The sequence below is a fragment of the Myotis lucifugus genome, unplaced genomic scaffold (assembly GCF_000147115.1).
Source record: "Myotis lucifugus unplaced genomic scaffold, Myoluc2.0 scaffold_108, whole genome shotgun sequence".
Taxonomy (NCBI): domain Eukaryota; kingdom Metazoa; phylum Chordata; class Mammalia; order Chiroptera; family Vespertilionidae; genus Myotis; species Myotis lucifugus.
In genome coordinates this window covers 1134285-1152333 of record NW_005871156.1, presented here as the reverse complement: position 1 = coordinate 1152333, position 18049 = coordinate 1134285, and the positions used below count along the sequence as shown (strand labels likewise).

Sequence of the window (18049 nt, the reverse complement as noted above, 5' to 3'; positions counted from 1 at the left end):
ATAAGAAAACTCAAGCACAGGGAGAATAAGAAAGAAATAAAGAACAGAACACAAACTATGTTTATAAAGCATCTTAAAAATTTCAAGTACTATTTAAATCATCTCTTTTTAATGTTTGAAAAGAAAACCATGGATTAATTGGAGGAAAACTATTGTAAAACTAACAGATAATTTCTTCCAAGAATCATCTCTTTTCCTGTGGCTGTCCCTTCACTACTCATGTGGACAATTTCACTCAGCACTGTGTTACCAGATTTCTACACTAGGACAGGAAGTAGAATGTACCCTTTCCAATAAGGACACCAAGCTATAACATGACAAAACTTTCACCCTTCATGATCTGCTGGAGTTCCATCTGGAGGGTTTGCACAGCTCTTCCAGGGTGATCTCCTGCAGTTCGTTTAATTCGATGGATAGAAAGACGGCCATCTACCACTGCTGCTACATCATCATCTTCAAGAAAGATGACGCGATTGGTGTGTTCTATGACAGCACTATAAAACATTCAAGGAGATATTACAATCAATAATCAAGGATGATTATTAAAACTATCACTAGGACACAAAAATCAAATTTAAATAAAAACTCAGATTTTTAATTATTTCCTACAACTTTTGTGATATCATACTGTTAGTACAGTTTCGGTAGTATTATAGTTGAAATCCTTTTTTTCTTGGAATATTAATGTTTATTGCATGTAACATTATATTTGAAAAATAAACTTTAAAAAAAAAAATACAAACTCTATCATCCTGCCATATTTCTGATAGCTTTCTGGTTATTGATGCCATTCCTCATAGGGAAGTCAGGGTGAGGCGTGGTCACTGTGGACAGTGAATAAAAGGATCTCTATGCAGCAACCTACACCAAATTAGATTAGATCTGAAAGAAAACATGGTTGTTTCTTCCTCATTCTATCCATCACCAAATACTCCAATTTTAACTCCTAAGTATTTCTCAAAGCTTCTATATCCACCACCACAAACCAGTTCAAGCTATCATCAACTCTTTGCTGAACTACTATAGCAACCTCCTAACTTGTCCACCCACATTCCCTCTAATCTCTCTCCATCCACTGTCCATTTCTGCCAAAATGAATATCAAAAGGCAACTCTCATCAGGATTTCTCCCTCATCCAGCAAACCACATGACTGCTTCCCTTTGGCTCTTAGGAAGTCAACAAAATGCATAACTGTGACCCCTACCTCCTCCTCTAGCCTCATTTCCCACCGCTATTCCAGCCCACACTCCCACCCATCCCAAACTCTCACAGGCTGATCAATCTGCAGAGAATGAATGTCCTTTCCTCCATCTCTCACCTATTTAACTCCTAATATCTCCTTAACTCTCATTTCAAGCATCATTCCCTTAAAGAAATTTACTCATGAGGGTAAGTCACCTGTTATAAGCATTCTATAACTCTCATCACAGCTGGAATTCTACACTTGTGTGACTATTGATTAAAATTTGTCTTCTCCACTAAGAAAGAGCTCCTTGCTCTAGCCAGTTTGGCTCGGCAGATAGAGCATCGACCTGCAGATTGAAGGGTCCCCAGTTCGATTCTGGACAAGGGCACATGCCTGGGTTGCAGGCTCTATCCCCAGTAGGGGGCATGCAGGAGACAGCCAATCAATGATTCTTTCTCATCAATGTTTCTGTTTCTCTCTCCCTCACCCTTCCTTTCTGAAATCAATAAAAACATGTAAAAATAAAAAAGAGCTCCTTAATGACAAGTAATATTTTTTACTCACCATTATCTCCTAAGCACAGTACATGCTTTGCTAGTGTGCAGTTAAGACCATATGAATGAATGAGTAAAAAACAGCTGAGGTGTTTCTGCAACCTCATTTATTTAAGCTATAAGTGTCAACTCTGTAACAAACCTACTTAATGACAGCAATGACACATCTTAGCACTGATTATACACCTGTAAAACATTAAAGCGTAAAGCTTGTTTTCCCACTGAGATAATAAATTCTCTAAAGTCCCAAACGCCATCAGTTTTCACTTTTAGATCCCTCTACTCTCAGGCACAATGAATGACTCAAATACATGTTAGCAATTTGAATGATTCCATTTTATATCGATTACTAGAGGCCTGGTGCACGAATTCGTGCACAGGTGGGGTCCAGCCAAACGCAGCCGATCAGGCAGGGCCAGCCAGGGGGAGGGGACGCGGGAGGTTGGCCGGCCGGCCCCAGCCACAATCTGGGGGAGGGCCGGCTGGGGGGAGGGACCATGGGCGGTTGGCCAGCCGGCCCTGCCCCCTGGTCGAACTCCCGGTTGAACTCCAGGTCGAGGGGACAATTTGCATATTAGCCTTTTATTATATAGGATTATTAGTATTTCATTTATAAATGCATCTAAGCATCCCACTGCATTTTCTCACATAGTCTAGTACTATTTCCTTTGTAAAACTGATTATGTTGCCAATTACTTCTGAATTAAAAAGATAAACGTCTACATTAGACTAAAAGTAAAATGGTTTAGCAACTTTCCTATAATTGGTGGGATACTAAACTATTAACACTCCAATCTAAAATCTTTCGTCCTGCCCTGGCTGAGTAGCTCAGTTGGTTACAGCATTGTCCCAATATGCCAAGGTTGTGGGTTCAATCCCTAGTCAGGGCACACATAAGAGACAACCAATGAATGCATAAATAAACGGAACACCAAATCAATGTTTCTATTTCTCTCTCTCTCTCAAATCAATAAATAATAAATTTTTAAAAATCTCTCCTCCCTATAAAACCTAGATAAGGCTCCTAAAAAAGGAGAAAAAAATACATGAGCTCAGCATAAATACATTGGAACAAGTCTCAAGGTTTATTATCTGTTCTTTATTGATCTATGTGCTTTGAATTGAGAGAAAAGGTGTTCTTAAAACCCATCTCCAAAAAAAGGTCACCTTCACTTTCTTAATTAACAAAGTTCTCTTGTACAACATGACCACATTTATACAAAATGACTTTCTGGTTTCCTGTGGCATCACAAGTTTCACTACAAATTCTCTTTGCATCAACTAAGGGAGCTCACCTTGCATCAGAAGCAAAGTAATATTCCACCGCTTTTTCCTCAACAGGGAAAAGGCAAGTTGTGCTGTCCACACGAGAGAGATTGCAGCTTCCTTTCTTATCTTTGCCTAGAGCGCAGAGTTAATAGGTAAGCATGTAGAAAACCAGGGCCAATATAAAAATATACATAATTTTCTAGAAAAATCAACAAAAAACCATAGCAACACAAAGTAATTTCAGCAACTTTAAATGCTGAAAAAAAAGATCACTTATTTCCATGCAAGAAGAAAAACAGACAAAGCATGTCCAGTGAAACAGCAACTATCAAAGAGAGTGTGGCAGATAACTGTGCTATAATATAAATGTTTTTCATATTTCTTTTCCAGGTAAAAATCAAAATACTTTATTAATATCACTCTTTTTTAATTCCATAATATATGGAATTAATACATGTTTGTATACCTAAACTTATCATAAAATCACATTTAAAATATCAAAATTGTATAATAAAAAATAAAGACAAGTGGCATAGTAATTTTTATTATCTCATAACAAAACTTCTCTGGATTTTAATAATAATTTTGTGCCCTGCTGGTGTGGTTCAGTGTTTGAGCATCGACTCATGCACTGAGAGGCTGACAGTTCAATTCCCAGTCAGGGCACATGCCTAGGTTGTGGGCTCATTCCCCAATGTGGGGCATGCAGAAGGCAGCCATTTCTCTCTCATAGATGTTTCTATCTTTCTCTCTCTTTCTCTCTCTTCCTCTCTCCCTTCTTCTAGCTCTAAAATCAATAAAAAACATATTTTTTAAAAAATAAAAAGCAGCCCTGACCGGTTTGGCTCAGTGGATAGAGCGTCGGCCTGCGGACTCAAGGGTCCCAGGTTGATTCCAGTCAAGGGCATGTACCTTGGTTGCGGGCACATACCCAGTGGGGAGTGTACACGAGGCGGCTGATCGATGTTTCTCTCTCATCGATGTTTCTGACTTTCTATCCCTCTCCCTTCCTCTCTGTAAAAAATCAATAAAATATATTTTAAAAAATAAATAAATAAAAATAAAAAATAAAAAGCAAAAAATTAAAAAAATAGTAAACTGACCTAACAAATCAAGATATAGTCTCCACTAACTGTAATTTAAAAACAAAAGATACTTATAACTCTAACAAATAAGGAATGAAAATATTATAAACGCAGAACCTCTTCTTTCTTAAAACTGAGTTTTCTAACATTTAAGTTCGAAAAAAGGAGTAATGGTCCATTTGCATTGACAATATCCTCTTAATTCTAGCACTTTAGAATTTTGGCATCTCTACTTAATTCGTCAATCACTGATGAACATTTTTTTCCTTTTTGCTCATTCATAGCTAAAGTCAAATCTGGAAAGCATACTGAAATTTGACAAATTAGCGAATATATTTTTTAATCTATTAATTGAAAACTATATAAATGTCAGAGACAAAAGAGCACCTTTCTCTAAAATCAGGACATCGTAACTATATAACCTACGTACACAATGACCAGACATCATCATAAATATACTTGCAAAAAATTCATAATGTGTTAATCCTCTAAAATGCATGTCTATAAAGACTTGGAAGTAATTATTCTTAGAAATACATATCCAAAGTTCTCCACAATCCATGATTATTTGGTGAGGTTTAGGCATGAAAACCAAATAGTTCTTCCCATCCAAATTCAATAGCAGAAAAGATACTGCACTTCAAAAAATAAGTATTAGGTAACATCCTAGAAAAGATAATACTCAAGACAGATAAAACAGATCAGTGTCTGCCAGAGGCTGAGAATGGGGACCAGGGTTGATTACAAAGTGGCAGTGGGAGGGAACTTTTTGGGGGGTGGAATTTTTCTGTATCTTGACTATGGTAGTGGTTACACACCTGTTTGCATTTGACAGAACTCAGGAAATTTTACATAAAAAAGAGTGAGCTTTATTGTCTTTCAAAAAGTGAATCAAGCCCTAGCCAGTTTGGCTCAGTGGATAGAGCGTCGGCCTGTGGACTGAAGGGTCCCGGATTCGATTCCGGTCAAGGGCATATGCCTGGGTTGTGGGCTTGACCCCCAGTTGGGGGTGTGCAGGAGGTAGCCAATCAATGATTCTCTCTTATCACTGATGTTTCTATCTCTCTCTGCCTCTCCCTTCCTCTCTGAAATCAATAAAAAATATATTTTATAAAAAATAATTAAAAAAATAAAAAGTGAATCAAGAAATAGGTAAAATGCGTACTGACCGGTGTGGCTCATTTGGTTGAGCATCATCCCATGCACCGAGAGGTCACCAGTTAGATTCCTGGTGGGGGCACACACCCAGGTTGCGGGGTCAATCCCCAGTAGGGGGCGTGCAGGAGGCAGCTGATCAATGTTTCTCTCTCCCTCTCCCTTCCTCTCTCTAAAATCAATAAAAACATCTTCTTTAAAAAATAGGCAAAATGATAGCGCAGCACCTACATTTTTTTAAATAAACACAATCAGCTTTGGTTATATAATGCACTAATGGGGCTGAGTTTCACTATACATATTCTTTCTCCAAATATTGGTTATTTCATTCTTCAAGTAACAAAGTATATTTAATTACAATATTCAGAAGAAGTTAAGGTATCATTGCCAATTTAAATGAAAAGAACACTACTACTTGACACCTATATGACTCTTAAAATCTATAAAATGTCTTTCTATATTCTCTCATCTGATTTCATTTAAGTGGAATACAATTATCATCATTCCACTTTATTTGGTCACCTGGAGAAAACAGTAACAGCCTAAAAGCCAGTTCAGGGTTCTCCTCTTTACACAGCCTCTTCAATAAGAGGCCTATTTTTTAAATTACTCTGTTGAGCACACTCTCTACCTATTAGGAGCTAGAGAGGTAAGGGTTACTAAAACATAGACTCTGATCTCAAAAAGATCTGTCCCGTGATAAACGTTTCCTTCAATTTCTTAAAACCTTAGCCAATGTTTTCCCATTGCTTCTAAAAGCAGCTTAAAACAATGTAGAAGGTAATATATAGGTAATGTATACACAGCAGAATTATTAACAGAAATCTGGAACTCTGGATCCAAAATTTGCACTCTCACTGATAGACTAGTTTTTCTTCTGAAAAGGGAGGGAAGGGGATGAGGAAGATAAAAAATTCTAACAACTCAGAACTTTTATCTGCTACAGATAAAATAGTGAAAGCAGTTACAATCTAAAGGTGAATAGGTTTAGAGTATTTTGCTGAATTTTTTTTCAAGAAATCAAGAATTATACATTAATAATATAAGTTCTAATTTCCTGAATTTACTTTTAGTAATAAGCAAATAGAAAGAGCACATCTTTTTAAAAATCTAATTATATCCATGAAATGTTCCAGAGTTTATATAGCTGAAAGTCTTATAAAAAATTCAAACTTATTAAAAAAGAACAATTCCAAATCCAAACAAAGCCAATCAAGATACTGAATGTAAATCTAAAAGTAAAATGTCATGCATAAAATAAAAACCATTAAAACCGACTATGTCAGTTAAAAATTAGGCTGAATTATTCAAATTATAACTAAGTCCAATCTATAGTAGTCTAGAACACAATGCTCTTTTCCCCATCTTGGCATCTTAGTTATAATAAGGTATCCTACATGATTTTAATTTAAAGCAAAGGAAAAAAACTATTTTTTTTCAAATATCAGAGACTTTAAAGAAACGAATTACTAAAAGCAGTTTTCTAAATGCCAAAAGCAGACAGACAAAATATACTCTGCAAGTTAGAAAAAATGTCAAAATATATTTCCCCATAAAATAAGCACATTTTTAGAGGCCCAGCACATTCATTCACTCCAAGAACAAAGAATTAGTAAAGAATAAACAAAACAGGATAAGATTCCTCCCCATCCATGCAGTGCATTTCCCACCTCTTTCTCCCTGTGATCCCCACCGTGTGAATTTTGATCCAATCTGAGTCCTAGCTATGGATATACAACAGAAAAAAATTCTACTTGTCAGAGAAATCACAAAACAAATACTTTTCATGTCTAGACAGAACTATGTATGAGTGGACCTGACCAAAGCATTTATTTCAATTTAAGGAAAACAATTCTTCATATCTACTGCATTCAATTTATACATTCTACCCATGGCATGATGTAGGAACAGTTTTTACCTGTTCTGTAGAGTATTGGAATGTGATCAGTAGAGAGTTTATGTTCACTTCGTACACCAATCAACAGAGGGCTACCTCGTCTGTTAGTACAAAATTAAACAGAATTAAACCATTTTTATAAACCACACATTAATGATATAAAATTTATATGTGATGACAGAACACTCTTCAAATAAAGTTTAAATTCTCCCTCCAAGCTCAACTTCAGATATAACAACAGATCAATATAAACAGAATTTTAAAAAAAAACATTCAATAACAGAGCTAAGCAAATCTGACCCACAGAGCAGGTTTGTCTATTTTTATTGGAACACAGCCATGCCCATTCTTTTACATATTTTCTACAGCAGCTTTCACACTACAAGAGCAAAACTGAGTAGTTGCTATACAGGCCTTTATGGTGAAGGGACATTTATAGTGTACAGAGAATAAACTTACAATTCAAAAGTTTCAAAATACATATAATTATTAGGCATTATTAAATTTATACATACCTTGTGACAACTGCTTGGCCAGGAAAATGAACACTTTTAAATACAAGTGCAAAAGCACCTTCCTATGGAGGGAAAAAAATGAGTCAGCAATACATATGATAATCAATTATCAAATGTGACATGTCTAATACATACTGGCTTTACCACAGAAACTTTTTGTTTACATAATCACTTTTTGCACTAGTTTATAAATGAGTCTAAATATTAGGCAGACACTTCCTCTTGAGCTTTGGTGTATCAAAGAGTCACTTTTTAAACATGCTTACTCTTCAAATAGGCTCAATAGATAAATAGCTCCAAAACAGACCATTTTAATGGAAAGAACACATCTTTTTTTTTTTGGTCTAACCTATATATATAAAAGCCCAGTGACAGGAATGGCAGAATGACCAGAATGACTGGTGGCTATGACATACACTGTGGCACCAACTGGCCTGATTCAGGCCCCGATCAGCCTCCCAACCCCAATCGGGGGTGGGGCCAGCTGGCCAACCACCCACAGCCATCCCCCCTGCTGGCCTGGCCTATGGGCCCCCATTGGGGTGAGCCGGTTGAACCCCACTCGTGCACAAATCCATGCACCAGGTCTCTAGTTATATCAATAAAATGTTCTAGAGTTTTTATAGCTGAAAGTCCTATAAAAAATTCAAACATACTACCAATGTTTCTCAATAAATAAATCATATCTTCCATATTATACATTAATAAAGGGAAGATAGAATTAGGAAAGGACCTAAGTTCAATACCCAAAACCCATTTTATACCACTGTTAACTTACACTTTTTTTTACCTTGACATTGGAGATAAATATATACCGTCACAATTATTAACATGTATATCATACCACCCCCTCTACCCAACCTCCTCAAGGACAGGGCCTAAAGAAATCAAGAATGAATAAAGGAAGAACATGAGGTAGGAGAAGGAAGAAAACACCATAGAACACAAACTGGGTTATACAGTGAGTAGAAATAAGACAAGACTGGGAAGGCACAATACTCTGCCTTGAGTAAAGGGATGGAATGGACCTCTATTTTCTTCACTTTCTGTCTCCTCCTTTACTGTAGACATCATAAGGATGGGAGGAGGTGGGAAATGAGGGCTGGACCTTCACTGAGAAGTAAAAGGCTTTTAAATGGGAAAGCTAGAGCTATGAGTGGGGGAGGGGGATAGAAATCACTATGCATTTGGACTTTTGTGGATCTTTAATCTTTATTTAGGGCACTTTAGATGGGATCAAAAAGAATACCACTTTTCTCTTGGGCTGGGAAATACTTTTCCATAGAGGCAAAGAGCCAAGGAAAAGTCCCCATAAGGAAAAATAAGGAGTTGACTAGACTGACTCAGAGATAAGCAAACATTATCCCAGAATAAAAAGTGTACATTTCACTGAAACTAACCTGAGCAGGAAGCAAGAAAATGATGAATCCCTGTCTATGTATACTGTATGCATGTTTGTGTGTGGTATGTATGGGTTTGTATGTGTTTGTGTGTGTATGCATGCATACTTTTTGGACAAACTGATTTTAGGTTACTTTTAATTCCCCTAACACAAAAGTACAGTGAAAGAAATAAAATTTTAAGTGTGTGGGAAAGGATGGTTCATCAGTGAAACAACAATCCCTCAAAATTATTCAGGTTGAAAAGTTATATATGAAAAGTAAAAGCCAAAAATATTTTAAAATTAGCATAGTTCCTGCTTCTCAAACTTAATTTTAAGGACATATTATTAAAAACAAAGATATATTATGATTAATGTTTGTAATAATTATCTTTAAAAGGGTAAAGACTGTTGGTTGCCAGGGGTGAGGGGGGTTGGGGTGAAATAGGTAAAGGGATTAAGAAGTACATATTGTCAGCTACAAAATAGTCCCAGGGATGTAAAGTACAGCACAGGGAATACAGTCAAAATATTGAAATAATTATGTATGGTGCCAGGTGGGTACTGGAAATATCAGGGGGAACACTTTGTAAAGTATATGATTTCCCAACCACTATTGAGTGAAAACTGTAATTAAAAAATAATTTTTTTAAAGTGTGATTTAATACCAATTGTTGGATAACTCTCTCCACCAAGGTAGTAAAACTGGTATCTTGACTTTCCCGATTGTCATACATGTACTTAACAAGCTTGGCAATTGTTTCTGTGTCTGTTTCAGATTCAAAGTCATAACCTTTACTTTCCTGTAATTAGAAAGAAAAAAAAATTGACACATTTAAGGAAATATTCATCATATCCAAATCTTATCTACAGATTTTTTTTCCCTCAAAAATCTCACTAATCAATTTCTAATCTTTTTGACCACCATACACCATTACCCACTGTTCAAAATTAAGGTAACAGGAGGCAAGTCAAGATGGTGGCATAGGTAAACGCAGTACTCGCCTCCTCCCACAACCACATCAAAATTACAACTAGAGAATAACCATGATTCAGAACCACCTGAAATCTGGCTGAATGGAAGTCCTACAATTAGACAATTAAAGAAGAAGACACATTGAGACTGGTAGGAGGGGCAGAGGCGCAGGGGCTGGTCCGATATCCATATGTGTTATCTTTTTAATCAGGAGGACTATCTTGGCTTATGCAGAGGTTCCTCGTGAGGAGCAAAGGGTTCCAGCCCCATACCAGACCCCTCAGGCCTAGCCCCACACCAGACCCTGGGAAGAGAAGTCTCTAACTTCAGGCTATAAAAACCAGTGGAGATTGTGGCACAGTTGGGTTGCTGAAGTCCCAGGCAGTTCCTCTTAAAGGGCCCACACACAGACTTACTCTGACTCACTGCCTCTGAGCTCCAGTGCTGGGGCAGCAACTTGAAAGCATCCAGGAACATATGGGAGGAACTAATTTGTCTGGCATCAGGGCAAGAACTGGGGGCAGCTTTATCCCACACAAAAATGCTGGCAGAGGTGCAGAGAAGACCTCCCTGCCACAATGCCAACAGACAGTTGCAATATCTGAGTATCCATCAACTTGGCCCACAAGTTCGCTCCACCCTCGTTATTCCCTGAGACCCCACCACACCCAAATTGTGTGCCCACCCAACCTGTTTGTAGTGGCTTTTCCATATAAATGGCCTCTTGGCTCAGGCTTAAGACTTTCCTAATATTTCTCAAACAAGCAGCAGCTGGCCTAGCATGCCCCATACCTCTCGATAAGTGGCCCTAGAACCAGCAATAGCAGCAGCCTGCCTTGGTTCACACTTTGCCTCTCCTGGGCACCTCCAAGCCCAACACAAGTAGCAGCCATCTGCAGATCACTCCATAGCTTGACGGGTGTCCCCAGGCAGGGCACAAGCAGTAGCTGACTTTGCACCTCCCAGGAGGCCCCAGAGCCACTGTACCCGGTGGCCACCTTCAGACCATGACAGATTACAGCCTATCACATCCACCAGTGACATACTGAAGGGGAAGACTTGGTGAGCACCAAAGCCCCACTAAAGCAAGTCCTGCTCCATAAGGGTGTCTCCTACACAACAGCTCTTCCTCTGTAGTCAAAGCTGGTCTGCACAGCCAATTGGCCTGAAGGTCAATCCCTCCCAGTGATGCCAAAAGCAACTGAGGCTCAACTACAACAGGAAAGCACAGACAACCCACACAGGGGCACACTTAGAGTGCTCAGCTCAGGTGACTGGGGAGGCTGAGCCACTGGGCTCTTCAGGACACATAATACACAAGGCCACTCTAACAATTCCAGGTGACATAGCAGCTCTACCTAATACACAGAAACAAACACAGGAAAGCAGCCAAAATGCAGAACAAAGAAACATGACACAAATGAAAAAACAGAAAAAGAACTAAATAAATGGAAGCAAGCAAATTACCGGATACAGAGTTCAAAGGATACTCAAGAAACTCAATGAAAACTTCAAGGAACTTGGTGAGAACCTCAAGGAATTTAGTGAGACCCTCAACAACATAAAAAAGGAAAAGTCAGAAATGAAGGCTACACTAATTGAAATGAAGAATAATTTACAGGGAATCAACAGTAGAGGATGACGAGAATCAAATCAGCAATTTGGAATGAAGGAGCAAAAAACACCCAATCAGAAAAGCAAAAAGAAAAAAGAATCTAAAAATATGAAGATAGTGTAAGGAGCCTCTGGGACAACTTCAAGCATACCAACATTCACATCAGGGGGATGCCAGAAGAAGAAACGAAGCAAGAAATTGAAAATCTATTTGAAAAAATAATGACAGAAAACTTCCCTTACCTGGTGATAGAACAAGACATACAAGTCCAGGAAGCGCACGATGAACCCAAAGAGGCCCATACCCAAGACATAATTAAAATGTCAAAAGTTAAAGACAAAGAGAGAATCTTAAAAGCAGCAAGAGAAAAGCAGTTAGTTACTTACAAGGGAGCACCCATACGACTGTCAGGTGATTTCTCAACAAATTTTGTAGGCAAGAGGGGAGTGGCAAGAAATATTCAAAGTGACGAAAAGCAAGGACCTACAACCAAGATTATCCAGCAAAGCTATTATTTATAATTAAAGGTCAGATAAAGAGCTCCACAGACAAGAAAAAGCTAAAGGAGTTCATCACCACCAATGAGCATTAATGAAACGTTAAAGGGTCTTCTTTAAGAAGGAAAAAAAGGATAAAAAATATGAACGATAAAATGGCAATGAATACATATCAACAACTGAATCTAAAAATCAAAATAAATGAACAAGGAATCTAATGAATAAAATAAATTGATGAATAAAATAGAATCAGAAACATGGAAACATGGAACAGACCAACAAATCTCAGAGGGAAGAGGGGCGTGTGGGTGGAAAGTGATTAACTAAAGAACTTACATGCATACATGCATTACCCATGAACACAAACTATAGAGTGGTGAAGGCCTGGGGCAGGGTGGATCCGAGTGGAGGGGGACAATAAGGGGAAGAAATGGGGGTAGGGGCGAGGACACATCTATAATATACTCAACAATAAAGTTTTAAAAAATAAAAATAAACAACCCAGCTGGTGTGGCTCAGTGGTGGAGTGCCAACCCATGAACCAGGAGGTCACAGTTCGATTCCCAGTCAGGGCACATGCCTGGGTTGCAAGCTCGATCCCCAGTAGGGGGCGTGCAGGAGGCAGCCATACAATGATTCTCTCGCATCATTGATGTCTCTATCTCTCTCTCCTTCTCCCTTCTTCTCTAAAATCAATAAAAATATATTTACATAAATCTATATGCCAATATGAATTAAATAAATTTTAAATAATTAAAATATAATAAAATATATAATATAAAAACAAATCCCATAATGAATATGATAATTCTTTATTTAACAATGATATTTTACTATGCAATACTATAGACATTAGATATACGTGGCTATTTAAATTTAAATTGATTGAAGTGAAATAATTTCAAATTTAGTTCCTTAGTCATACTAGCTCAAAAGCCATATATGAACAGTGGCTACTATATTGGACAGTACAGATATGGAAGGTTTCCATCACTACAGAAAGTTTAGTTGGACAGACCTGAGAAGCCATTATAAAAGTCATCATCATGATCATTACTAGGTAAGTACATAGCTATTTAGGGCATAGAACCTTCATTTAATCTGTTCTGATTCCTCTTACATATCCTAGAATCTTTTAAAAATGGCAAACAAGGTTTCTCTTAATGCAAAAGACATAACCACAAAATTTAAATTTTAGTTGAGTTTCTGGATCATTCATAACAAAGCCAAATAATTGTTTCCTTTTCATATAAGGAACAAAAATGTTCCATTGTCAACAAAGAAAAGTCCAATAAACCACCATACCCTTGAAACTGTCTTAGGAATTACTTGATCACACCTAGATAGTATTTATTGCATATCTCAACAAACAACCTCACTGCTCTCATTAGAAGTACTGTCAAACGCTGGTGGTCTTTTTAGGTCAATTTACTTACCAAAAACTTTTTCAAGTCTTTGTAGTTGGTGATGATTCCATTGTGAATAACAATAAATTCTAAAAGAGATAAAGAAATTAATGACCAAAAATTATAGGTCTAGTAAACATTATAAATAGCCATTACTGTTAAAGAGATTTTTCAAAAAAGACAAAAAATGTGTCACATGCTATACTTCAAGGTGTAATCAAGTAGTATCTACTTTTTGTTACCAGATTATCCTTGGGTAGATCAGCAGCACAGTTTATGTGGCTTAGTGGAAGTAAAGAGGGCGAGGGAGGTGGGTACAGTGGGGAAATACAATAAGCTGGTGTCTAGAGTCATCAATTTCAGCTGTGGCTAAATTACTAACCCAATGTCACCATGTGAAAGGAGCAAATTCCTTGGGTATATGTGCTCATTTGCAAATTGAGAAGGCTGAACTAAATAACTATTATTCTCACTTCTTTGTTCCTCCATTCTTATGCATAAAACATTCCTAAATTTAAAGAGAAATCTTTAAAACTAATACAATTATCTGATTGCACTAAATGAACTTAAGAACTAAAGTTAAGTAAATTAATAAGAAAAACCAGACATTATTCAGTTCTATAATTAAATCTATTTATCTGAGGTCCAGACAATTCCTAAGTGATAAATAAATGTTAAAACAGAATTCCAAAATCAAATACACATGATAGTGGGATAATTTTCAACTTTATGAAATAACTTCGAAGAATGTAAAAATGGATAATCAAGAGTTGACAATATTATTATTTATAGCTACTGACAATGTAAAGATCACTAATATGAATTTATTATTTAAAATTCATGTAAGTGAGGAGAGAAATTACCACTAAATTCAATTTTATATAAAAATGCTTTTAAAATACTTAACAATCTGATATTTGACCTGACATTAAATGTCAGGACTAAATGCATTACAACCCAGATAATAAATTAAGCATTTTCACTAGATATTTTAAGAAAGAAAAAAATGATACCACAAAATACTACCACTACAAAAAAAAAACTAAATATTTTTAATGCTAGAACACAGAGAATCATAAATAGCTAATAGTTGACATAAAGACTTAATTAAAGCCAAATTCTCAAAACATAATCTAGATATGTTTTTAGGAATTTTTTATAAAGGCCTTGTCAGAATTAAACGTTTAAGAGGTTAAGTTGTTAGCATTCTAATCTGGTTCAATGATAATTATGTGAAGCATAGAAACCTAAAACGGCAGCTTCTTAATTAAATTATACAATCTTATCTCAAAAGGGATGTATATACACACACATACATATATACACACACATACTTTTGTATGTATTTACTTATTTAACTAGAGGCCTGATGCACAAAATTTGTGCAAGAGTAGGCCTTCCTTCCCCCAGCTGCCGGCACTGGCTTCCCTCTGGCACCCAGGAGCCCAGCTTCCCTAGAAGCCCCGGCTTCATCCAGAAGGTCGTCCAGAAGGATGTCCGGTCTAATTAGCATATTATGCTTTTATTATTATAGATTTTTAATTTTAGAGAGAGGAAAGAAGAGGAAGAGAGGGAGGGAGGGATGGAGAGAGAGAGAGAGAGAGAGAGAGAGAGAGAGAGAGAGAGAGAGAGAAATATCAGTTTTGTTGTTCCACTTATTTATGCATTCATTGGTTGATTCTTATATGTGCCCTGATTGGGAATCAAACCCACAACCTTGCTGTATCGGGAGGACACTCTAACTGAGCTACCTGGCCAGGACTTTCTTTTCTTTAAAAAAACAAAAGAATAGACTCTTTTAAATGGTTATTTCCAGGAAAAGATGGAATAAGAAAAATAAGACAGAAACTAGACTTATTTTAACATGCCTATTTATTTTATTTTATTTTATTTTTTTTGTTAATCCTCACCTGAGGATATTTTGCCATTGATTTTTAGAGAGAGTGGAAAGGAGGGGAAGAGACAGAGAGAAATATCAAAGTAGGAGAGACACATCAATTGGTTGCCTTCTACATGCAGCTGCACTGGTAAGTGCCCTTGACCAGAATCAAACCTGGGACCCTTCAGTCCACAGGCCATCACTATCCACTGAGCAAAACTAGCCAGAGTTTAACATGCCTTTTTTATAGGTGTGACCTCAGAACAATGCAAATATTTTCATTTGAAATAAAATTGATTTTTTTAAAAAATCAATCCCTAAAACTCAAAATAAAATAAAATATATTAATAGAATGCTGTATCCAGCTGGTAGCACAACTACAGATAGAAGGATTATTCCAAGTGATTCTAAAACACAGAAATTTGATTATATATCCCTAAAGAGATATACCCTAAGGACAAAAAATTAACAAGAAAAACTAACAAACAGTAAATATATTCTTAAGGAAGTGTTGGTATTATGATTATTTTATGTATATCATGTAACAGATAAATAAGTATGTTACTGATGTTAAGAACTACATGAATAAAAGAAAATACATAGATCAATCAGGTAAAGTCAAAACTTTACAACCCTGAATCTGAGTTAGAATTGTTAGTGTAAAATTATGTTGTTTTATCTTTAAATTTATACGTGTGCAAGTGCACACACAGAGGTATGTGTATCTCCTAGCTCTGCCCACTGAAAAGACCTATGTGTGATGAACATGTCTAAGACCTGGCTTATAGTCTTTAAGTATCATTTCCACTAAAAAGAACTGGGGCTTCCTTAGAGAAATGGCTGATTCCAAGCATGGGGCAGGAGTAGAGGAACGTGGAACATCTTGGCCTACCAGAAAATAACAGACTATTGGGTCTACAGGGGTCATGTCAAAAGGACTTAGAAGCCAACCTGAGTAAGTTCCCAATGGCCAAAGATTTTTGTGTATCAATATAGACAATTACTTCAGTGTTTTGAATCATATGAAATATTTTAAATCCATGATTTTATAATTTTAAAAAGAACTCATTATTCATTTTAGAACATATGAACCACTTCCATTTTTTAAAAATGGTAAATGAAGGGGGCAGGGGGATATAAAACATTAATCCTGCCTTTCCTATATGCTCTGTAACTCAGGGTAACCAAGCAGTTGATATGGAGAAGATTCTCTTTATAGGGAAGTATTTGAGATAATAAATGAAAGAAGGAATGATAGTACTAGACTATCACCAATTTAAAACCCCTAAAGAAATAATTAATCTTGGCAATGATCATCAATGACTGCTAACAACACAAAGAAAAACATCCAACATTATGACAAGAAAAGAAATTCTGAGATGTCCTAAAATAAATTACAGCAGGCCAGAGGGTGGGAAGAAGAGGCAGGGAGAGTTAATCAGTTAACAGAGACAGGAACAGAAACAAACAAAAGACTGCTAGCATTCCTTAATGTATGTTGAAACTTTGAATCAACTTCTAGGCCCCTATTTCAGTTCTTATCTAGAGAGAATAGCCAACCACCAGACGGCACCCACCGCATCCTGTTTACGCATAAACTTTCTGGGCTGTTGTCCACAATCAATCCAAAAGCAACAAACACTTCTTCCTGACCATACACCTCTCCCAGAACTAGCCCTGCTTCACCTATTCCCACACCCCTTATCTATAGCCAATATAAATTCTTTCAAAACAACTTACAGCTTTCTTCTCCAAAATCATCGTATAAAAGAACTCCATCAATCCCAGGATGGCGGGCATATTTGTCTTCCCAACTAGCCCTACTGATGGTGGTCTAAACTGTCCCAGAAACTGGTCCTTTTCCTGCCTAGCTTATGGCTCAATAAATCCTTTCTTTCAGAAAAACGTTCAACCTCAAAGGTTATCATTTAACAATTATATACCTGCAGTTGTAAACAAACACTGTACCAATCTACACTAATAAAAGAGAAAAATGGTAATTGGCGTACGACCGCTACCCTTCTGATTGGCTAATCAGCGTATCCTTATGCAAATTAACTGTCAGCCAAGATGGCGGCCGGCAGCCAGGCAGTTGGAAGCGAACATGAGGCTTCCTTGCTCCCGTGACTGCAGACTCCAACGTTCCCCGCCTTGCCGGCCTCTGAGCTGGCAGTTTGAAACATTCTAACAAATATAGCCGGCTGGGATCTCAGAGCTGAAGTTATACATTGTTTCGATTATAGAACGGCAAACAAACCAGCAGCGGAAGCCTCAGAGCTAGAGCCAGAGCTAAAGCTGGCCCAGAAGAAAAAAAAAAAAGAAAAAAAGGAGCGGTTGGGAGCTTCCCGCCAGCCTGAAAGCAGCCCTCAGCCCCTCACCCAGACTGGCCAGGCACCCCAGTGGGGACCCCCACCCTGAAGGGTGTGTGACCAGCTGCAAACAGCCCTCAGCCCCTCATCCAGGCTGGCCAGGCACCCCAGTGGGGACCCCCACCCTGATCCAGGACACCCTTCAGGGCAAACCAGCCGGCCCCCACCCGTGCACAGGCCTCTATCCTATATAGTAAAAGGGTAATATGCCTCCAGCACGGGATCAGCGGAGCCGTGAGTCTCTGCACAGATCAGCGTGACAGG

General features: G+C 37.5%; 1 protein-coding gene across 2 annotated transcripts in view; it reads right to left on the bottom strand.

Annotated features, from left to right (window-relative positions):
* GFPT1 (glutamine--fructose-6-phosphate transaminase 1) overlaps positions 1 to 18049 on the bottom strand; it is a 63052-nt gene that overhangs the window by 25310 nt on the left and 19693 nt on the right. For both annotated transcript variants that reach the window (XM_006092976.3, XM_023757445.1), the window contains 6 exons: positions 13568 to 13626; positions 9712 to 9846; positions 7663 to 7724; positions 7169 to 7248; positions 3037 to 3142; positions 331 to 494 (listed from right to left, as the gene is read on the bottom strand). In XM_006092976.3, coding sequence (XP_006093038.1) covers positions 331 to 494; positions 3037 to 3142; positions 7169 to 7248; positions 7663 to 7724; positions 9712 to 9846; positions 13568 to 13626 — 606 coding nt within the window. The remainder of the gene's footprint in view (positions 1 to 330; positions 495 to 3036; positions 3143 to 7168; positions 7249 to 7662; positions 7725 to 9711; positions 9847 to 13567; positions 13627 to 18049) is intronic.